At 41.2% G+C, this 24,280-nt stretch overlaps 1 protein-coding gene across 5 annotated transcripts in view; it reads left to right on the plus strand.

The window, feature by feature from the left end:
• LOC135689820 (uncharacterized) overlaps positions 1 to 24,280 on the plus strand; it is a 57,006-nt gene that overhangs the window by 13,891 nt on the left and 18,835 nt on the right. For all 5 annotated transcript variants that reach the window (XM_089116313.1, XM_089116312.1, XM_089116311.1 and 2 more), the window contains 2 exons: positions 46 to 10,101; positions 10,338 to 24,062. In XM_089116313.1, coding sequence (XP_088972439.1) covers positions 46 to 10,101; positions 10,338 to 24,062 — 23,781 coding nt within the window. The remainder of the gene's footprint in view (positions 1 to 45; positions 10,102 to 10,337; positions 24,063 to 24,280) is intronic.

Here is a 24,280-nt window from a genome sequence, read left to right on the forward strand (position 1 = left end):
TTTGATTATAATTGATGTAATCGAATTTTAATCTCTGTTCGACAGACCAAGTGACGAAAAAACAAGAAAACAAAATTACAAACTTTACTGTTATGACGAGAACTGATAATACCCATCACAGAAATGTTTCACAACACAAGGAAGGTGAAAGGGTGGTCTCTTACAATGTTTTGCTGCATGCAGACAACACCCCTCTGCCACCCAGCAAAACAAGAGACCAGATCGGTCCACCTTCCTCAACTGTAAGCTCAGCTGCGGGGAAAGTTTCTCAGATGGGAAGGATGTCAAACACGCATGATTTTTTTAGAAACGGTAATAGTAGTCTACACCGTCATGTAACTAAACACCACCAACGCACATCAGAAGGGCACAAGAAATACGTATCTAAGCAAAAGAGTAAGCCTCTGGTGACGAAAGACCTGCAGGACAGGTCTACCGTGCTATCAAGTGAACCAAAGAGAATACCGTCTTATAAAATAAACAAACTTCATAAGGATGAAGAATCAAAAGAGAATACCAAAATAATAAAGGAAGCTACAAAGCTCTTAGTATATCAAAATGATTCTTGGCTGCCAAAACCTAATGACAACAAAGCACAGAGGATGGTTAGCCATTTGATGACCTTTGGCAAGACTTCTTTAAAAATAGCTGAGTGTCTTAGCAATGGCACAAAACCTTGTGTTGATCAAAATGATGAGAAAAAAACCAAGCTTTTCAATGCTTTTTTTAAGCTACATTCAGATGATATAAGATCAAGACTTGCTAATCGGTTAGTAGAGATTGGAAAAGCAGCAATGACGAAAGGCAAAGAACTACAGAGCGGACAACACTACGGTGAACAAGATGATCTACTCCATGAGATAACAGGGTCATTTAAAGCTCAAGGCCCGTTGTTGAAACAGGAAACTAATGTTGATGACCTAAGTTATTCGAATCACACCGCTAGACATAATACTGAAAATAATGACAGACATATGGATGTCGCATCACCTGATAGCAAATATAAAGGTGTTGAAACCAGCAAATCGGTAAATGTCTCAACTATTTTGATTGCTGATGGGAGTAGAATAAATCGGGCTAACGATTCACAAAATCGAATAAATACTAACACTAGGGTTGCCAATGATGATAGCTACAAAGCCCACTTGATGGCAGCAATTCAAAATGCCTCTCCTACATACCATAAAACAGCATTATGCAGCCATGGACATATGCACCGAAATGTTATACCAAGATATGCGCTGCATTCTGGGGAAATTGTACTGCATGGAATAGTTGCAAGTATGGATAGATGCATAAAGTATTGCTGTGCATCAGATACCTGTAATTTAGCGTTGCTTGTCAAAATGGAATGCTTTACGATCACTTGCAAGTCAGAGTTTCATTGTCAGTTCATCCCTAATAAAGGCCATAGAAAAACCGAGGCTGTCCATGTTTACCGAGGAGGTCTGCGTTTCAAATTAAAGAAAAGTAGCCATAGTCAGGACCAAAACACTGAAAAGAAAAAGTCTAGTAAAGACCATATCATTGCACAGAAGAATGATATTGGCATGTATCAAAACACAATAAAGCCATTATTTAAAAAAGGCCACGAAACTGTCTTGAGCCACAAACATAGAGGTCTTAATAAGTCAACTGTAGAAGACAGTCAACGCTATCTAGCGATTAACAACTCTTTTAGAAATAGTTTGCCATTTGGTCAAACAAATGTATCGAATTCCGGCCTTAGACATTCCGCCATTTCTAGAAAGTCGAATCAAAATGACCAGAGCAAATTGAAAAATCGTTCAGTTATCAGCAATGCATCCCTGCTGCTTAAAGATGCAATAGCACAAAGCAAGGCATTGAAGGGGAAAAGTCACCTTCATCAAGACTCAGTCGATAAAAACAGCATGGTCAATGCTACTTTGTCATCAAAAACATCATCATCATGGACCAGCAACAAACGAAAGCCATTGACAACACCAAAAGCAACATATAGAACAGTAGCAACGACAAACTTGTCAAGGAAGACCTCATCGATGTCAGGAAAGCAAACGGGAACGTCACACAAAAGCAAAGATTCAAGCACAGGTCTCAGAATACATGAAGATCGTTGGGTTAATCAGCCTCAAACGAGTGACATAGCGAAGCAATCAGTCAATGCCATTAGTGCAACATCAAAACATCAGAAAACAAAGCAACCAAGAAATCAATATGACACGAAACCATTAGCATTACCAGCAGGAACAAATATCACAAGATCAGCTAGCCATGTAAAGCAGACGAGTAAAGTAACAGTTGAATTCAATAACACAACGCCAAAAGAAAGACTTCAAATGACAAAAACACATAATCGACGACACAAGGTTGGGCGAAGCAAACAACGATTTGAAACTACACAAGCAACACCAGCTCGTCGTTTTAGTCAAGTGATGCCAACAAAAACGACACACGCAGCAAAAACAACCTTGCATACTGCAAAAACGACTTCACCTACAACAACAACAGCAACAACAACAACAACCCAAACTCCTGTAACAACTATCCAAACAGCAGCAGCAACAATCCTTTCTGCAATAACAACAGCACCAAGTGCACTTACAAAAATCCCATATGGAGCAGCAACAACTCCACGTGCTGCAACAACATCACCAGTTTTGGCGATCAAAACAACAGCGAGAGCACCCGTATCAAAGAAACCAACAACTGCATCAGGTGAAAAGCTAAGAAAGGCTCCAAAGAAGAAGGCTTATACAGCCAGGCATGGAGTTCAGGCGCACAATTATCCAACATTGACACAAAAGAATCTATTTGAGCCATCATCATCATCATCATCATTGTCAATAATAAACAACCCTACAGCTCATCAGTTGAGTAACGCAAGGACTTCATCTGCTTTGTCGCATCTATTAGGCACGTTTATGCGATCAAAGACCACGGCAAAACCAATTTCATTTAACAGCATTCTAGATATGAAACAAACATCCGGCGCCATTAACAAGGCTAATGAGGGCAGATATGCAAATAGTGCTAAGGAAGTTGAAAAGGAAATGGTAAGTGAAACTTCTGTTAATAGACATCAAATAAAGGAAATTCCAGAGCCTCTGCTGAATAATCTGAAACATTTAAAAGGATTTCGAGGGAAAGGGCGCACTCAACAATCAGCTGTTGAGAAAAGAAACGAAACAAGTTGGAAGGATGATAATTTGAAGTCGGAACCACGGTTAAAAACAATTAAGAATAAAGTCCAATCGGCGTCCGCATACGATGCAACAAAGAACAGGTTAACATACGAACCATTTCATGATTCCAAGAATGACGCCACGACAATGTCCACCACATCCCATGTTTCAAGTGCAAAGAACAGAACCAGGTATCTAGGGAATGATCTCAAGGGCTCAGTTGTGGGAACAAGGCGAACAGAGATCATCGGTTTCGAAAATAAGGCACCAAGCATTGATAATGCCAAGAACCAGACCTCAGAAATTGCTTCATTTGTTTCAAAGAATCAGACCTTGACTGCTAAGGACAACGCAACAAACGGTACCAAAAGTCAATCAAATGTGACGGGAATGAACGTGTCTGATTATCATCTAAATAATTCGGAAGTGGCTGACAGTAAAACTCTAGAAAATGTTTATGCAAGTATTGGTGAGGAAGTCGACTTGATACCGCTAGATGGGCTTTCAACAGATGATGCTAAAGCTGCAGTAAGTCTAATGGAAAACCGCGAAGAGTCGTCTGAGACACGCAAAGACACAAGCCATGTTGAAGAAATTCTTCAGAATCAAACTGCGCTTGATGATAATACAAGAAAGTCTAAAGCAAAAATTTTGACAATCAAGAATCAAAGAAACACATCGAGGCAAGTGTCGCCAATTGTAAACTCTCAAAGTGTGTTGATCAAATCATACCCTACATCAAAAAGTCGCAAAACGTCAAGAGAATTCGCTGCCTTAATGAAATCTTTTGCTAGGCCTTTGAAATCTAGTGGAAGGAAAACAGCAAATAGATTGATGGGTACCACAGAAAAACTCGTCGTTGTAAAAGAAAGCCTTCAGCAATCGAATAATGCAACAGCAATTGCACTGTCCGGGGCAAAGCAAATCACCCAGTCACTCTCTAGTCCATCGCTCAAACCAAGCGCTATAACGAAAGAAGCTTCCGTTCCTAAAAATGTAAGGCACCCTTTAATAGACTCTGAGATAACAAAACTTGAGCAAGCTATACCTACGCATGTATTAGGATCCACATCTGCTACAGAAATTTTCACCAATACCCCGACATTTATGCCAACAAATTTGACTCCTACGATATCGGATGCTAGGCCCAAGATTACTGCCAGCAGCACTATAATTGAGGCTTCTACCACTGGGTCGCGGATGTATCCAGAGAGACTGAATAGTATTCCCAGGCTGTATCATTCACAAGCAAACAGCATAAGGAAGGAAATTAAGCCAGCAAATATTTACCTGACACCGTCTTCACTGCCAAAACCTCGTTATGTTCACGATGCGAATTATAGCATTTTTAGTGAAAACAATAATCGCACATCTTCATCTCCAAATGTCACAAATGCACCCGGTCTGACCACCAATGCACCCGGTCTGGCGACAAATGCACCCAGTCTGGCCACAAATGCTACTGTTCTGGCTGCAAATGCACCCGGTCTGGCTTCAAATGCACCCGGTCTGGTCACAAATGCAACTGGTCTAGCTGCAAATGCAACTGGTCTGGCTGCAAATGCACCCGGTCTGACTTCAAATGCACCCGGTCTGGTCACAAATGCAACTGGTCTGGCTGCAAATGAACCCGGTCTGGCTTCAAATGCACCCGGTCTGGTTACGTTTAATAGTTCATCTTTAAGCAAAGTTCAGTCATCTCTACCTCGACAGAATGGTGGTAACAACACAACCATTCTTAATAATTACACAGCCCAACAACAAATGTCTGCTAGTCGGCCAGAAATACATGGTACTTATCAACCACAAAGGAGCTTGAATTCAGTTGGCTTATCAAGAAATGCAGGAAATGCATCTCTGCATTTGCCTGAATCGATGAATTATACTGCCCCAATGCACAAATCGTCAAATTATTCGAGAAAGGTTAGTTTAGACCAACCACTCTACCAAACAACCTCTAGGCAAAGATTTGAAGAATTGCTAACGAAAGTTTCCAAATCCAGCAACAAACGATTCGAAAATAGCTCGAGAATGAGAAGTGCTGTCAAATTTCACAATACTCTCGCAATGCAAGAAACACGTACCAAAGAGAAAAAAGGTAAGCCGGTTGCTATGGCCATCAATGCTGCTTCTCGTACGATAGGCAGTAATAAACATGTGACTTCGCAGCACACTAACCGTTATCAAGAGAAACCTTATTGGCCTAATTATTTGTATCCATGGAGAAACTACAGCCACCCAACTAATCCCATCACCAGCAACCCAAACGCAATTGCAAACACAAACGCAAATGAGAACACAAACGCAAATGAGAACACAAACGCACGCGCAAAGGGGAGCCCAAATCCTTTTGCATACAAGCGATTGTTTTGGAAAGGAATGCCCGGCCAGAGTCCTTATTGGCTACTGTATAGAAATTTGGCACAAAATGCGAGTGGCAAAATACATGATATTGGGGTGAAAATGAAACACAAAGGCTCTTCAAAGAGTTTGCAAGAGAAGGTGAATGTGACAGATTCATCTTTTGCCTTTTGGAACAACCATGTGTCTAACAATGTTACTGATAAAAACATGAAAATGTCAAATGCTAGTCAAAAAGATTCTGAAGCAGCAAAAGCTAGAATAGGTTTTGAATATCGACCACCAGCTTCAAACAATGTCAGCTTTGAAACTAAACCAGATGTTTCTCGATCTGGAAATGTTAACGATCACAAAACCAATGTTGTACGGAATAGCAATGGGAACCTTAATGTAAGTGAATATGGTACATCAACGCTCAGTTCAGTAGACACAGTGAAAACAGAAAGCAAAAGTCCGGTAGACAAGATTCCGGTAGAAAAAGGGAAAACTAAGTGGAAGAGTCCGGTAGACAAAAAGAAAACTGAGAACAAGAGTCCGGTAGAAAAAGTAAATACAGAGCATGACATTCCGGGAGAAAAACGAGTGGAAACAGGGAACAAAAATCCGGTAGAGAAAATAGGAAAAGAAAGCCACCGCCCGGTAAAGAAAGTAAGAACAGAGAGCAACATTCCGGTAGAGAAAGTGAAAACAGAGACCAACAGTCCAGACATAGTAAAAATAGAGCAAAAGCCCTTAGTGCCAAGTTTCAAATCGAAATACGAGCATCATTCTACCTATGAACAGCATCTTTTTGATAAAATCATGCCAACGAAAAGTTCAAATACACCAACAGAGATTTCTGTGAATTCAAGTGAAATCGTAGAACAACTAAGTGTTTCTCATGGTGGAACAACTAAAACACATGGTATAGACGATGATCTTCAGCACTTTGTGTTTAATGCCTCTTTGACAGAGCACAACAGCTCGTTTGCAAACAAATCTGCTATGGGACAGAAAATTGCTTCGATAGTAGGTCAAATAGAAAATGTTACACAGAAAAGCAGTGAAGTAGTTTATAACGTCGGTGTAGGTGCCAATGAGACCATTATTCATCCGGGGAAATATTACCTAAAAGAAGCAACCGAAATGATGCCAAACGTAACTAATCGAGTTACTGAGCTGAATAGGACTGAAGTTGACGCACTGTCTGAGTTGAACAAAACTGAAGTTGATGCTTATAGATCAGCCACGTTACCTAAAATAAATGCCAGTGATAATAATGGCTCCCTGATGAATGCTGGACCAGAATTTCACAGGTTAAACCGTAATGACAACAAAACTGTCCATAAAGAAACATTACCATTGCAGCTTACCAACCACTTCAATCATTCCAGAATAAAAACAGAGAACGGTACCAAGAGGCTGCTACCAGATCCTAGTCACAGAGTGAACCAATCTGCACCCATAAACAGTACTGAGCAGTTCTTGAATGTTGTTAATCGTAAAGAGCTGCATCCTGATATGACATTTAGAGTTTATTACAAGCCAGGGCTGCGCCGCCACCATAAACATCATAATCATAGCAGAGATCACAGCAAAAATCACAACAGGAATAATACCGAGTCCCACACCGCAGCAACAACTTGGCCAGATACGATTAAGGTCTATTACAACCCTGGAAGATTCATGCATTCAAGTAGAAATCAGCAAAGATTGCATCATTCTCAAGGAGAACGAGAAACCAATTATACTAAAACGAACGGTGCTGTCTCTAAAAAACTGACAGAATATTTTGGAATTAAAAAGCTGTACATTAATGACATGAGCAATAATAATGATCAAAGTGCAAGAAACCCCGAGCAAAGTGCCACCAGTTTTGAAAATTCTCCCATTTCCAGAAATGAAACGATTTCTCTCGAAAATGTCTCTCACCCAAGCATGAAACCGGATACAACGCTTTCGAATGAAAATCACCCAAGCACTGCAGAAACTAAATTCGCTCAAAATCAATCTGCAACATTACTAATTTCGCCAAAAGAGTCGTCAGAAACACATTTTGTAACTGAGGGGACAAACAAAAATCCCAATCATGTTACTGATGATTATTTGCCAGCAAGCTTGGTACACACCACTTTAAGTCCGGTTCAAAAACCTAAACTGGTCCATTCTGCAACTGGTGCCAAGAAAAGTTTCGGGGATCCCAATGAGGTATCTCTCAGCTTGAAACATTCATTTCACAGGAAGCCAACAGATGGAAAACATTGTGACCTACTAGGGATTTACACCGATAAAGTTCTACGCGATGGTGCTGAAGCGGGAAATTATTTCCCGATTCTTTTCGTTAAGGATCCGGTGCACTGCCATAAGCAATGCTGCAAAAATAGAAGATGCAATTTTGCAATGTTTTACCGGGACTTTTGCTTTCTAATTGAGTGCTTCTCCGTGAAAGGGTGTGAACTAGTGAAGTCAAGCGCATCAACAAAGCATCCTCATTTGTTGGCGAAAATCAGAAATCCGGAATTGAGGTCATTGTCACGTGTTTATAAAACACCACCGGAAGCCAGTTCAACCTATGTCCCAACAATGTTCCTTAGACCTTTGTCAGCTCACGAGATTTCTGCTAAAAAGCATATGTCTACTTCCGTAAAACATTCGCAGAAACTTCTCAATCTGTTCCATTCATTGTTAAATAGACTTGAAAAACCACAGCCAACTGCTAAAAGAGAATACGTGAAAAGAGAACCTATCTCTGTGCTAGCAACGAAAAATTCCGATATTTCTGCTGGTAAAGGGTATCGTCCTGAAAACCTACACATGCTTCAAAATCTGTCAAAATATTTGCACACCAATGCATCAGTGTCTCATTATTTCAACCAATCAGCGAATCAAACAACACAATCACCATTGTTCCAGAAGCCCTTTTTTGGTATCCCACTACAAAGCCCATTAGTGAAATTGTCCAATCATAGCAATAGTAATACAGACTATTCCTATTTGACAGACTACTTGAATTCAAAAACCGAGAATACATCAAAATTGGCAGCCTTAACTCCGACTCAGTCAGCACTAATAAGAAAGTTGTACCAAACTTCAAAAGAATCGAATCGACCGACCTTGCACGTAGCACTTGCAAACACTTCGACTACAGATATCCAAAAGGTTGTATTCAAGCTAAGTAAATTGCTTTCTAAAGTCCATTTACATCTCAAAGATGTTCTTCCAGAGCTGAAATATGTAATGAAACACAGTCGCTCGAAGTTCGTTAGTGGGGACATTGCTAAGACGATTTATAATGCTGTAAAGAAAATACGAGCCAAAGAATTATCAGAGAAGGTAAGGAAAATAACAGGAGAAACAGTACTTGAAAATTTAGCAGAAACTCAAAAGGGTTCTATTCGCAATCAAGAGCTTGAAAGAGTTTCAAGAGTGAACAGAACAATTTCAGTGAAACTTGCTCAAACTGATGAATCAAATAGGGGAAGAAACAGCACAAAAGAAATCAAAACTGTGAAGAGAATTCTAACATCGGGTTTAAGCAATAGGAAACCAAAAGTTAACGCAGAAGGACGGTTGACATGTATAATTACATCAGTAAGATCCGGTGCCACATTGTATGGTGGACCACGAGCAGGAATCTTCACCTCGCAAGGAGGTGGCTTGAATCTCGATCAGTGCATACAGCGATGCTGTACTTCAGATGACTGTCACGTAGCCCTGTTGGTAGCAGGTCATTGCTATACTGTCAAGTGCTATACAGCAAAATTGTGTAAAGTAGTGCCAATGAAACGTGCTGGGCACTACCTAATGACTGTAGCGTACGTTCGGAGAAGTATCACTATTTCAACTGACAAAAACGGGAAAATCACCTCAACACTGATGAAGAATGCATTGCCACGGAAAGCCATAATTTGTCAAGAATCTGTTGTATATGAGGGCTTTACCTTAAAAGGAGGCTATGATGCTGGGCATTTCACATACAAAGGTGAGGTAGGGACGCTTACTGACTGCGTTGAATTGTGTTGTAATGCGCAGTTTTGTGACTTGGTTTTTATGGTAACCAACCAGTGTTACCTAGTGTATTGTTACGGGAGAGAAGGTTGCCAGCACGTCAAAGCCTATCATGGCGTTTTATACAGGACAAGGATTGCATATCTGCACAGTAGGAACAGGATCATCCCCCCGTGGGTGGAACCTAATGCAAATGAATTACGAGCCATTATAGGAAGCTCAGGCACAGCGAAAAGGGGGCAACTCAGTTCTCCGCCCTCAGTCCATCTTTATCACACTGAAAACCCACCTCCAAGAAAACAACAATCAAATTTGCAGATTTGTATAAAGGCAAAGATTTTGTATCAAACGACAATAAAAGGTGGTCATCGTTCCGGAAAATACATCTATCGGGGTAAGAAAACTAGAGACAGAGACTGTGTACACGACTGTTGTCAAAACGAGCATTGTAATATAGCTCTGATGGTTGACCAATACTGCTTTAATGTTTTGTGCAAGAACAAGAAGCATTGTACAGTAGTCAAAGTGAAGAACGACAAATATTTTACAAGATTGGCAGTTATTCGTGAAAGCATAAAACCGACATCTGGTGAGTTTCAGGCATTTTTAAATTGAAATTTAAATGAAGTTATTTTTATGTGTGTTTTGTAAAATTCTCACAGCATTCTACATATTTTGATGGGCTCATGTTGGAATTATCAACGCTGGATAACCAAAATAATATTTACTCAAAGATGTGACTTAAATGTCGTTATGTACAACACAATCATAATCTGCTGTATGTTAAATGGCCAACTATTCAAACTTTTGTGTTATGAATTCCAGAGTCAGGATCAACAATGTCATCAGAAACTCCTGGTCACCGAAACAAGCAGCTACCGAAGACAACTAGTCAAATGAGAAAACCACTTACAGACATTGATGTGATTCAAGCTGAGAGCAGCTTTAGTTCCACTACAACCAGTACGACTGCAATTGCTTTGCCAAAGCAACTTATACCAGCAACCATGCTTGATCATCAGAAGGCCAATGGAACAATTCCAGTAAGCTCGTTTCCTTTTGTGCTCCGTAGAAGCTATCTTTCTATCCCAACTGCCAACCATGCAGCATCTCCTTCATACAGAACACGTCGCCAAAAGCCCCAAACAAACGAAACTGACGATCTGAAACTGAGCATAAACGTCGAATCCTCTCTTGACGATGGAATGACATCTGATGACGGAGATGTACAGGAAGAAGTCCCAACAAATGACACCACCCTCGTATCGAATGAAACAGAATCTGAACTGCTTGTCAATGAGACTGGACCTTTGATGGTTCTCATGCCTCGTGAGTATGTATCAATGACATTATCAAGCAATGAACGCAGTTCAAAGTCAACCATCACCAATGAACGGCTCTCTATTTTTAAAGCTATTGAGAGTTCTCTGTCAAACGCATATAATCTACTTATTACTACTCCTTTCTGGCCCTCTGAGAAGTCGACAGCCATCCAAAGTAGCAGTTCCAACTGGCCAACTAGCAGCCAAGTTTCAGCTATTACATCACACCTGCTAGAATCAACTGCTATTCAGAAAGAGAAATTGCCATCAGTGATTGCAATACCCAGCATTCAAAGCAGCGTTCTGTTTAGGGCAGAAAGCAGCCAAGTACAAACTGTTGTGCCAAGTTTGTCAGCATCAACAGCAAAACCGACTCAGACAACTGCAGCTTCCAGTTCTTTTTCCATCCAGCCTACACCAGCACTTTCTCTGTCTCCTACAAATGCTGTTTCATCACTTGATATTGACAAAGCTATGTCTACTCCAGCCTCAAACAGCTATTCTTCTGGAATTTTCGCTACTTCGAAAATACAAATGTATTCGACAACAGACAGCTACACGATGCCTGGAGGTCAAGATCTAACGATTGCAAGAAAGTATTCTCGGGTATCTGGCACAACTTATGTCACAAGAAGTTCCACCATGATACAGGTTTCAACCAGCTCTACACCCACGCCACCAGTTACCTCTCTTATGTCATCTTCAAGCCTGAAGTCAGAGATGTCTTTATTATCTGAGATTAAACAAACTTTTGAAAAGAAAGACAACATTTTAAGACGAGCATCTTCAACATATCTACTCCCATCTAAAGTGTCACTGCCAACAATATCACCTGATCCTCAAAGTCCTATGATCGGTTTACAAGCAAACACAGAATTAGGTTTCGACTCAGCTCATACACACAACTACATTTCATCTTCTCAGACAGTCAAGGTAAGCAGCATATTTTCACAATCTTCAACCCCGGCTGTAACAACACCAAGCATCTATTTGGGTCCTTTGAGCTTCCTTCGAGACTCCATCCGATCAACGGCCTCTATCATAAAACCGCCAGATCAAGCAGTGCAATTGACTACTTCTGCTATTCAAAGCCCAGGCGATCATGATACGTCAGGTGACATAACTTCTACCGATCATGTTATAGGAGCTATGGTAAACAAGGTTGAAGATTTAGTTGTAAACACAACAGCTGCAGCAAAATCCTTTGAAAATGTTACGATTCTTATCAATAAGCTCGAAGGGCTTGTCGATAGCGAAGTTACGAAGAAGTCTGATAAAACAGATGAGGAACAAATCAAACGTATTGTCTCGACACAAAGCAATGCAACAGATGTGAAGTATGATGGATTAATCAAAAGACTTAATTATCTGACCAGTCTTATTGAAAAAATTGGAAGCCAAAAAAATTCTAACAATGCTCGAGAAGGTTACTATATTGCTTCTGCTGATAACAAAAGAAGCGAAACTGTCAAAACATTGAACCGAATAGTCTCTAAGCTTTCTACACATGACGCAATCGCTGCTAATGCTTTGACATCAACAGGTACTCCTACAGTAGACACCTTAGTGCGCAAATCTCAAGCTGTATCAAAGCATTATATTGTTAATGTATCATCTTCACGTTCCAAAAGAAAAACCGATATCATGGAAGATCTCTCTTCAACTAGATCGTTTACGAGAACCCCCTCTATGAGCGATGCTAATCCGTATATTGCCCATACTTCAGTGAAGAATGATAAAGTTTTGGGAGGTGTAATACAAAGTTCCATTGCAGACGTTAACCTACATTACACGAAGTCACTAGAAAAAGACTTGATTATCAGTATTGTGCCATCCAATGTTCTAGTTTCCACTGCATCAAATCCTTCGATAGTCCCCACAATCTCTTTTGGATATTTTCAAACCAATACAACACCGTCTGGGAAATATAACAGCGAAACTTCAAGAAATAAATCAGCTACCAAGTCAAGTCAGATGAAAGAGCTGTCAAAAGAGTGTCAAGGTCAGCTCAGCCTTTACAAAGGGTATTCTCTTAGAGGTGGCTTCAGTGCTGGTCTCTTCTCACATCACAGCGAAGTGAAGACTTTGTCAGGATGCATTCGAAAGTGCTGCAGCACTAAAACATGCACAGTTGCTCTTATGTTGCAGGGAAGTTGCTTCAATGTGAGATGCACAAACCGATGGTTGTGCGGCAAAGTAAGAACACTTAACAAAAGTTTAAAGACTTCATTGGTGTTCATTAAAAGGGAAAAGAAGAGATTGTCAATTTCCCGTGAAGATGAGACAGATTCCCATGACAACGAGACAGATTCCCGCAAAAGTGAGGCGGATAAGAGCAATTCAGAAACCAGAATGAATACGAGGCCCACACTTAAAGGTGATACTACTCAGCGACAGCATGAAATAACTAAGAAGTTTAACATTCCTAGTAGGCCAAGTTCAAATACTACTGGTGTTTTCAGATCTCCAGCAAAATCAACGACTGCAAGACCCGGCAGTGATGACCGTTCGAAAGGGGGTAAAGACCATTTTCCAACAACGAAAGGAAAATCAGAAATGCGAAAACCATCGGAAACGTCGACAGATGCAGTGTTCCGCCCTTTGAAACACTTTCATTATGAAGGGAAACCTACCAAGAGAAATAAGATTGTATCCTCTCCAAGCTCTCAACATGCAAAACCATCTCATAATGACAATTCTGAAACGTCAACTGGTGCTGTATTTCACGCAGAAACATTAGGGTCCGACTTGAAATTTGGTCTAATGGTAAAGAAACTGGCAAAATCCAACTCACAGACTCGATCAAAATTACAGCCTGACATGACAAAGTGCAACCACAGCGAAATTCAATACGATACAGTTTTGTCAGGGGGCTGGAAATCGGGTCATTTTGAGCGCCATGGCGACATAGCTCACATGAAGCAATGCATGGAGTTGTGTTGCAGTTTACCAGAGTGTCACGTGGCTTTGCTTATGGTGCACTGCTATACCGTGCACTGTTACGATAGCGCTCTATGTCAACCAGCAAAGCCAAAAATATCTTTTTTCAAACCGAGGCTCGTGTTTATGCGAATCCCAAACAACAAGACTATCGAGGCTGCATTTGAGAAGAGAGCAGGCAATCCAGTTTCATCATCTGTGGCTGAAAGCAAAACTGAAGCTAGCTTTCTAAATAGCACTGTTTCTTTGCCAGCTTCTACAATTACTAGATCGTCAAGACAAAACCAACCTCGAGACCTCCAGACACTTTCATCAGAGAAACACAGTAAGCAGACAACTGTAGGAAAAGAACTTACACAAATTTTGTCAAGCCCGTTTGTGTCTGAAAAGGTTGATCAGTCACCGATAGCATCCCACTCTTTCACTAATCCTAGCACTACATCGACACCTATAGAAATCTCAATCACAACCATCAATGCCACACAGCATTTTTCGATCGTCCCCAGTGTGTCTATTAGTGCTTCCGCGTCAAGCAGATCAATGTCACACGATGTTACAGATAATTTTCCGAAATCTGTCCCAATGTCATCAGAATTGCCAGCTCAAGCAACTTCGGCCTTACTATTTTCTGAAAAGCCAAAGTCTGCACTTCAGCCAACACCATCTTTGAACAGCATTCTTGATTTGCCATTGTCGCCAAGCAACAAAAACAGAAAGTTTGAATCAACAAAACAGTATCCAGAATCGAGGCTTTTGCTATTCAAAAAGCTTTTGCCCAGTCCACTGCTGCCCAGTCCACTGCAAACAATCTCTAGAGCGGGCTCCATCATGGTAAAACAACGAACTCCTACCATGCCAGCCTTCGGAGACATTGGTGATGACATATTAGAAAGTAGCATTAAACAGCATAGAGAGCACGGTGCAGTGGAACTTGGCCATAAATTGCAGCTTGGTCCATCTGCTGGTGTTGTGTATCGCTCTGTTAATAGCATCAATGTAGTAAAAGCGATTGATGCCATCTCTGTTCTTACGAAAGCAGAAAACACAGAGCAGCTGAAGTCGAGTAAAGGATCAGCAGTTGAAAGACTGCACCTCGAAGCAGCTCGTGCAATGACGGTCGGTAATAATCTCAAACTCAACACAGTCATAAAAGAAACCATATCAACATCTTTCTCTCCCATAATGACATTAAAACCCCCCACATTCGCGAACAAACATGGCAGCAAAGAAACGGAAATTTCACATGTGCAAAAAATAGCAATCGATAACATGTTCTTCAAGCCAGAAAACATGGAACATGGCTACTTATTTCAGAATGTACAGCCACGGAAAGTTACTGCTGCTAAATCAAGTGAAACAGCAGTCCCTAAAAGATATTTAGACATGTTCCAGGCATCTGTGAGTTCAAGGGGATTTGCACAAACTGCGGACAGTATCTCCAGTGTGTTACCGTATAGCAAGAGTATTTACTCGATGAAATCTACTGCGAACATGCCCAATAATATGCAGTACAACTCCCAGATACCGACTAGAAAGCAAAAAGAGCTTATTGCCGAATTTTATGCAAAGCACAGCTTTAAAGATTTGTTGGATCAGATCACTGGTAAGTTAAACGCAACAGCAATGAATGAATCCACCAACTTTGAATATAGACAGCAAGCTTCTTTGGGAAATTCGTCCCTGAAATCTGGAAATATATCCACCATAAGTAAGTTTCGACAGAATACTGACAAAGATTTCTCAAAAATATTGGAAAAGGCAACGAAAATGGTCCCACCGAAAGACTGCGTTAAGGCACGTATTTTGGAACGATCAATACTCACACTTGGATGGAAAGCTGGCGAATTCGTTGATGGAGGCTCGGCAAAAACAATTGATAGTTGCCTAGCAAAATGCTGTTCCGATCGTTCTTGCAATGTTGCTTTCTTTGTGAAAAGTCATTGCTTCTTAGTTACTTGTAGATACCCAGAAAGCTGCGCGCAGACGTCGACAAACGGACTTGATGTTCACCCAAGTTTAGCCTATGTACCACGGAACGCAAATCAGGTAAACGTATTTGGAAGTTTTGTACGTGCAGCATTAGTGGAACAAAGAAAGCATGAATTGAAGGAGATTGATACAAAAAGACGTAATGAATTGTTGTTGTCAGAGGCATTGAAGCAGCAAAAAATGCCACCAACACCGTCCCAAAAGCAACTTAATGACGTTCCAGTTAATAAGATACCCGGTACTGTAAGATCAACATTGGGAACGGCTGTGGTCTCAGATATTTCTAGACCAAACACATTGTTGAATCATTCAATGGAACATAAGAATGATGCCAGCTCCTTGCCCATCCGTGGAGCAACAAAGATCGGTATCCATGAATTAAATTCCCCGATTAGCGAAAACAGAGAGCAGATCAAATCCACACAAACGCCAAGAGCAGTCCATGTCAGTTCTACAAGGAATATGGGACGATTTTCTTCAGCCATTTCTCCAACTCTGTCCTTGGAATCGATGCTCGTCTTACAATCCACTACATCGTCACTTGTAAACGTCAAAAGTGAGCAGGCCATGAAATTCGAACAACTCATTCGTCTAGTTGAAAACCTACACGCAGACGTGAGAACAAATAAACCTACATCGGCACTTAGACAGTCCACTTCAGTAATGAAACAAGTATTGACTGCACTGAAGGATTTAACGAAAAGCCAAAAGACACTGCTTCACAATCTTTCTAATGCCACAAAAAGATCAGAGATATTTCAAAGAGCTGTCAAAAACGATTCTGCTGACACCCGTGATTTCTTGGGATTCCCCGAAAATGGCTCTCAGTCAATAATGAATAAGGAAATTCTCGGTGTGTTGCACGAGATTTCTAGCAAGTTGCAGGATAAGAAAGCATTTGTAAGCGAATTCAAAACTGGAAATGCTTTAGCAGAGCGTGACTATCACAATAGGATGCATACGGAACAAAAAAGTCTGGATGCAGTTGAAATCCCACCTTATCATACAGCAAGAATATTAGAACACGACACATTAACAAGGGAAGGGATTTTACCTGCAGCATCATCCATCATCTCTTCTCTCTCAAGCTACGATATCACGCCTTCACCTTCTCTCTTTGAGTCCAGACGTCCTATGAGCACTGATACTGCAACTGCACAGAATCTCAATGATAAAGCAAACAGGCGTACTGACATTCCGACGCCACCACTTCACAGCCACAACCAACCAATACACGAAGATCTAGTAATTGAGAAAGGAGTACCCCAGTTGCGAAGCAACCCACTTACATCAAGCGGTAGCAAGGTTTCAGCATCATTCTCTAGGTATTCTCAACATTCACTGGCAACAGCAACAGCTGAAAGGATGCAAAAGACGCTATCGATGTCAAAGGAGAAGCATAGAGAGATTTCAGTGACAAAATCAGTTGACAACCCTGTCTTAACAACTGAGAGACCAGTCTCAAACGACAAAAACAATTTAGCAGAAAAAGTAGGAACAGACAAAATGAGTCGTCTAATTGCCCATGTTGAACAGCTTCTAAACTATACAAGCGAATTTCAAAAGAATCTTCCTAGAAACGGAGTTAAACCAACTAAAGCACCTTTCGAGGAACTGAATAAAGTGCTACGAAAGGAGATTTCCAAGTTTAATGTAACGAAAGCCATAGGTGAGTTGAATAAGAAGCTTGAAAAGATCAAACCTGATCGTGAAAGTGATAGAGAAAACATGAAGTCCTTGATAGAAGTGATAAAAACTGCGATTCAGAATGTGACGAAGACAAGCAGCGAACGGCAACGACAACAACCTGATGAGAAAGTATTGAATCCGCTGTTTTCGGAAACGAGCAACCCTGACGATGGCAACACGACCAGTGACAGTGACGATCGTATTCTCCTTGACATCATCGACGAAGCCGAGTCAAGCTATTCTGAAGAGCTTAAAGTAACCGAGCATCATTTTAGAAGTCAGTATTCACCAACACCCGGCTACAAGTTGCCAAGAACGAGTGCTGTTGACTGGCGGTCTCTGTCGTTTTCAGTCATTTCTAAAGAACCAACCAGCACTCCCCTAGTCAATACGCCTTTAGCAACAAATGCTATACCCTTATCGTTTTCTGTGATGCCAATATCATCATCTTTAATAAATTCCAACGGCCATTTGCCTCCCAAAATTTCACAGCTACAAAATTTGATTATAAAAGATACTTCCTCGTTCCATCCTTTTATCGGTCGCCCCTCAACACCAACGCATTCTACAACTATCCTTCCACCAGACAATTCATCAACAAATCTATCTAACAATGTTGATTCAACCCCGACCCCAAGTTGGACAGAGCGCAAAGTTGTTCAAAAGAATGAAATAAACCGCAGGAGCCAATCGTATACTATTAGCTATGTTGCTTCTTTGACGATGCATGATGTTCGACACCCAGGAACCTCCAGCACCCTTCACCATTCAAATGAGCCTCGGTCATCAACAACTCTTGCTTCGGTAGCACTCGTTGACGACCAGCTGGACATTGAAGCTGAAATCAACGCTCTCATACCAAAACACGACTGCAAACATACCGATATTTTTACGAACCTGACCTTCGAAAGTGGATTCATTGCTGGATCATTTAAGCGAGTTGGAAGCGTGCAAGACATGAAAGAGTGTATATCAGCTTGTTGTGATAATGTCTCCTGTGATGCTGCTTTTCTTCTTGGTAGCCAGTGCGTTCTTGTGCACTGCAAAGACTCTGTGTCATGCCGCACCGTCCCTGCACGACCATCAAAACATCAACCCCAACTTGCGTTCATGCAAAGAAGGAAATTGTCTCCAGTAAACTCTGTGATGGTACTGCCACAAAACCCAGTCAAATTTCAAGTACTTTCGCGTAGAGAGCAAACAAGTTCTTTGCAACTACCTAACAATTTTATCTCAGCTAGCACTGACGAAATCAATAGCTTACAGTCATCAGCTCCGAATCATCTCTCGTCAATGATTTTTGGTGAAAGAACGAAGTGGCAACCTAGCCGTAGCTTATTTGAAAAGCAAGTAGAACAAACTATGATTGAAACGCAGGGTAACAGCCAGTGGAAGCTTAGTTTTAGCGAGAAATCAACAGGTCAGGAAATAGTTAGAAAAGTAGTTAATCAGACAATATCAACTGGTGCTATCAGCCGACATTCAGCTCAGTCGACGACTGCATCAGATGACGTAAAAGGGTCTCAAGACCCACGGTGGCTTAACGACACAGACAGCTCCATATCATCCTTTTCGGCTGACCAGACTGATGTGATTCCTAGTACAGGAGGAAGTCCTGAAGTGGAAACAACTAAAGGGGTGCTGCCTAGAAGGAACCTGCCTCTGTGTTCGTATAGCCCGATCTCTTACAATGTTACGCTACGACACGGCCTAGAGCCGGGCTATAACACGAACCAGGGCAGAGTCCCTGCAAAGGCGTGCACCCGACTGTGCTGTGACACTCCAGGCTGTGACGTAGCATTTATGCTTAAGGACATTTGCTATACAGTAAATTGTCCGAACAAAGAAGCGTGTGAACTCGCCGATCACGACTTTACACTGCCTTCTACAAGGTTAGTATTTATTCATAGAGCTAACCAAACAATGCCAAGAGCCTTGAATGCTGCTGAGAAGCCTCACACGTTTGCAGAGCCAATCACCAAACGAACCAATGTAAACAGAACAACATCCGCTCCAGAAATGTATAGACATGACATAAATCTGAATCATGGTAAAAACATACATGACAACCGGCTTAATGAAACTGTGCTCATTTCTAACAGAAGTACTACACCAAAGGTAACTAATTGGCGAAATGCAGATGTTGAGGATCTTGGCGATGAAGTCTTACCTCCAACTGTACAGTCTACTGGAAACAACTATCAGCCAACAACGGAAGTGACAAACACTCAGGATGACTCTCCTAATCACCATACAACTGATCGACAAATGTCAGGTACTAGTATGTATACCACTAGAGGTCTCATGATCAGAGACCAATCCCGAAGCCAAATTGAATCTAAGAACGAATCTTTCATTGAAGAATGGCAGAGCATTCCAACACAAGCAGGCAACTCGGTTGACAATGCGACGTCTTCTAGTTTTGCTGCTCCACTGCCTACTAAAGTCATGAATCTAAGTGACCACCAATCTGTCAATAATACTTCATTTAAAGATGTGTCTCTTTTGTTTGGTAATTTGAAAGAAAACGACGAGAACGTCAACGACTTTGCAGCTGAGTTTGATGCCATAGAGGATGCAGCAAATGTCGCTGAAGGAATACCTGAAACCGTTAAGAGTGGGACCGAAAATGATATATCTTTCGAAGTTGTTAAGGTGCAGCCAGAAAATCCACCAAAGGAAACGTCAGCTTCTGATAACATTGATACAAGGAATGAAGAGAAACATGAAGAGAATTTGATGAAAGTAGCACAAGAACCGACAGAATCTGCAATACCACCTATAAGTAAAGAGATGATTCTTGGTCCTGAGGATAAAATTTTGGAACAGGAGCCGAAGAAAGAGGACATTACGTGGTCTACCAACGAGCCAGATGGGGAAAATGGAGTTGCTAGAAAGGAAAGTTTTAGGAACAAGAGTCCCAAAGATGCAATTAAGAAAACAGCCGGTAGCGATGATGCAGGAAACGAGGAAGCCGGAACTTGGATTTCAAAGAAACCACTCACTGAATACAGGAATGATGTAGAGCCAAGTAAAACTGAGGATTCATCGATCAGGCATTTTCAAAACGGACTAGATGAAGTATCGAAAATCGGAAGTGTTGGCAACAATCAAGAGGAAAGAGGATACGGACGTAGTGCTATTCAAAAAGAAGATTTAGAAGGTGGAAAGAATGAAGAAGCATCCTCATTTGTGTCTCATGTAGGCGCAGGAAACACATACATAGTGTCCAGTGAAACCCGGAAAAAGCATGACTGTAGTCCAAGTACTGTACGAAGGAAGGTACTTTTCACGAATGGTGCCAAGGGGAAACAGTTTCACGAGCTAGGAAGTGTTAACGGTCTGCTGACGTGCGTTGAGCTTTGTTGTATATCTGACCATCAATGTGATGCAGCTCTGTTGTTGGATAGTACCTGCTATGCGGTGACATGTGAGACAAGGGAAGCCTGCGTGACAACCGAAGTAAAGACATTGGAATACCAGACAATAATTGCCTACATGTATGCTGACGGATCGTTTGAGGGTCAAAGTATGAGCAATGAGCTTTTAGACGGAAATGATAAAGAGCAAAACAACATCAAGGAGAAGGCAAATGCAGTTGGGAAAAAGAATGTTGACAAGAAATGTACGCGAAATGTCTTCGTGACGGGGATAATGAAAAGTGGCCTAAATGCTGGTGAGATAACAAGACATGGCACGGTTGGTAATGAAAAGGAATGTCTGGTTAAATGCTGTGAAGATACGAAATGCAATGTTGCTTTTTTGCTTAAGACACATTGTTACAGCATAGCTTGCCATGATGCTGATGACTGCATAATAGAACACATGAAACCCTCGTGGTATTCTCCAAGGGTGGCTTTGGTTAGAGGTATCGTGAAGACCAAAGGAAAAAAGCGAATTCAGAAACTGTACAAGAAAACCAGCATACCACAACCAGAAGTGCTGGAAAGATTCTTAACGAGACGAACCCGTCCATTGAAACAGTTGTCTGCAGGTAACGATGATGAATTGTCAGAAAATGCTATTGAATACAAGGAAGATGAAATGTCAAATGGCAAAGAAATTATAGATGCTGAGGATATGAAGAAATATGTGGCTGAGAAACAGCTTGAAGTTCCAATTCAAGGGACAAAGACAGCTTTACGGGAACTTGAGCATGAAGACACGGAAGCTCATGAAAACACAGGAAGAACACGTGTTTGGAATTCGGACAGGGATATAAAGCGTTTTAACGAGGAATTGAGTTTAGGCACTAAAGGTCGAAGTCCTCCTAAAAAGAAGATTATTGCAACTGGACATTTACAGCCTGCTGGTCATCAGGATTTGATGGATATTGACTTCAGTAATAATCATAAACTTTCAAGTGAAGTGGATGATGCAATGGCTAATGAGGCCAAATCCCATATTGGAGATATAGGGGATAGTGCTGGCTTTGTTCGTAGCAGTCTAAAGTCACGAAGCAGGGAAAGGCCTTATGATAGTGTCGTGTCTCGACGCAAGAAGATACCAAGGTACCGAACCCTCGAAGATTCACCTTTTGAAAACGATTTCGGCTCATTAGGCGCCACTAGTGATGTCATGAACATAGATAGCCAGGCATCCCTGACCGAAACACTAAAACTACCCCATGTTTCAGATGAAATTGAATATGATGATCACGACAACAATCTTGATGACATAGGTGCCAACCACAGAGAGGCTAGAGTACCAGGTAGTAGAGTGTCATTAGAAGAGAAATCGAAAGCACAGGAATCAGCAGAGGTGAATAGAGAGGATAATGACGATCAATATGAGGAGATGATTAGACCAAAAGGCCACATAAGTCCTAAGCAAGAATATTTAAGTCGAAAAGGGGAGGGTAGACATAAAGAAGAAGAAGCAAGGATAACTATCCCAGTGGAAAGATATGAAAAACCTGTTGCTACCGGAAAACATCGACACTCCACCAGGGGTAGCTCTCGACATGAGAGTTTTGTAGTAGCCAATGAGGCTGATAAAGATCTTATGCACGAATATAGAGAAAACCGCCCGTTTGTAGATGATATAGGGGATGAACGTGAAGAGGTCAGGAAAAATGAGGATTATTTTGATAACGAGTCTCCTATAGTTGTTCACGATGATGAATCGAACAGAGAGAACCACGTGAAAGCGAACGATTTAGAATTGGGTAACAATGACGATACTGAGAGTCAGCCAAGGAGAGGGAAATACAACATGCGGCATGGTGTGAGGTTTCACAGAAAGCACGCCCAAGGTGAAGCTAATGCTGAGGATGGCAGAGAAAGGGATTTGTGGAAGAACCAGCACGAAGATGAAGCATTCCATGACTTGATTGATAAAAATGACGATTATGATTTCATTATACCCCACAAATCTCATTTTACAGAGCTCATAAATCACCATAAACATTTAAAAGACGAACCTTTAGTTGTTGTGCGAACAGCTGGCCATGTTCTTAAAGACACAGCCTTTGATCACAAAAAGCTGAAACATCGAAAACCAGTCGTTATCATGCCTAAAGATGACTATGATGAGCTGAACTTTTATCGCGAGATTGACCGGCTGACAGGAGATTCATCGGACAGCATTGACGGTGCCACCGACGTGTTACCCGAAAGCGGGGATGACCGAAGTGTGGTTTTGAAGAGTAATAAAGATGATGAGGAGCAGTATGAGGTAGTGGAGCCTCATGTTCAGAAAACACCTCTAGGGTTAATCTTCAAACGCCCAAAGCTTGTAGTCAGTCAACCTGTTCATGATGACGTACCTATAGATCAAGAAAACTACCTTTTTATCGATGATCCTAAAGAGAAGCACGTTGTTTCTGCCGTACACGAGGATGAAAGTGCATCCGACTACCCTTATGTTGTTATCAAACGGAAACCTAGACCCCAAAGAACGGTCTTTCCATGGCAGTTGAAAAAAGAATTGGAGGACGATATATTTAACGACATGCTGTCGAAGAATCTAGTCAATACTGATGTTGGAAATAGCAAAGTTGGTGTACTCGGTGACGAAACCTTTTCAAGGAAACATATTACTCCAACAAGAGCACCATTTGTTGATAAACCAAGTGCTAAGAAGGTGCTCCCAACAAAAGCTCAAACAAAGAAGGCCCCAAGCAAGAGGCATCCAACGAAAAGACCAACAAACCCGTTGCGAGAACGCAAAATTTCTGGATCTCCCCAAACACCTATTATTTTATCAATAAACGTTGAAACTTATCCTGGAGCTCATGACAAGAGACGCAAAATGGATCAAAATCTGGAAATTAGGCCACTGACAACAGCTCTACCGTTATTTCAAGAACACCCTACAAAACCGATGCTGATTCGTAACAGGAGGCCAACTGGCAATCCAATTCAAAAAAGACCAACAACACATACAACTACACATAAGCCCTCTAAAAACAAAATGCCGAGTAAACACCCTTCACCCAAACTTCCAACCAAACATGAACTGCCTTCGAGTAAACACAAAGCTCCCAGCAAAGGAACAAAACATGCCAAACCAACTTCCAAGTCAACGCCAAAGCATCTCTTGGGTCACGGCACCACAATTTCGACGAAACATGAAGAAAAGAATGAGTTCTTCCTGGGACACAAAGAAGGTACAATTTATTGAGTATTTTGACAGATAAATTTGATAATTAAGGTGTATGAGAAATTTTGGTTTTTAACAGAGCAAGGAATTGTCATTTTATTGGTGAATGGGATGAAAATTTCACTTGATATTCATTGATGGATATATAGTGTTTTGTTAACTATAGTGTTTTGGAATTTTCACTTCTAGCTCATTTAGTAATTTACTTGCAATTATGAACTTTTG

Source organism: Rhopilema esculentum, chromosome 5 (genome assembly GCF_057945365.1).
Source record: "Rhopilema esculentum isolate cy_ngs chromosome 5, ASM5794536v1, whole genome shotgun sequence".
NCBI classification, from domain to species: Eukaryota; Metazoa; Cnidaria; class Scyphozoa; order Rhizostomeae; family Rhizostomatidae; genus Rhopilema; species Rhopilema esculentum.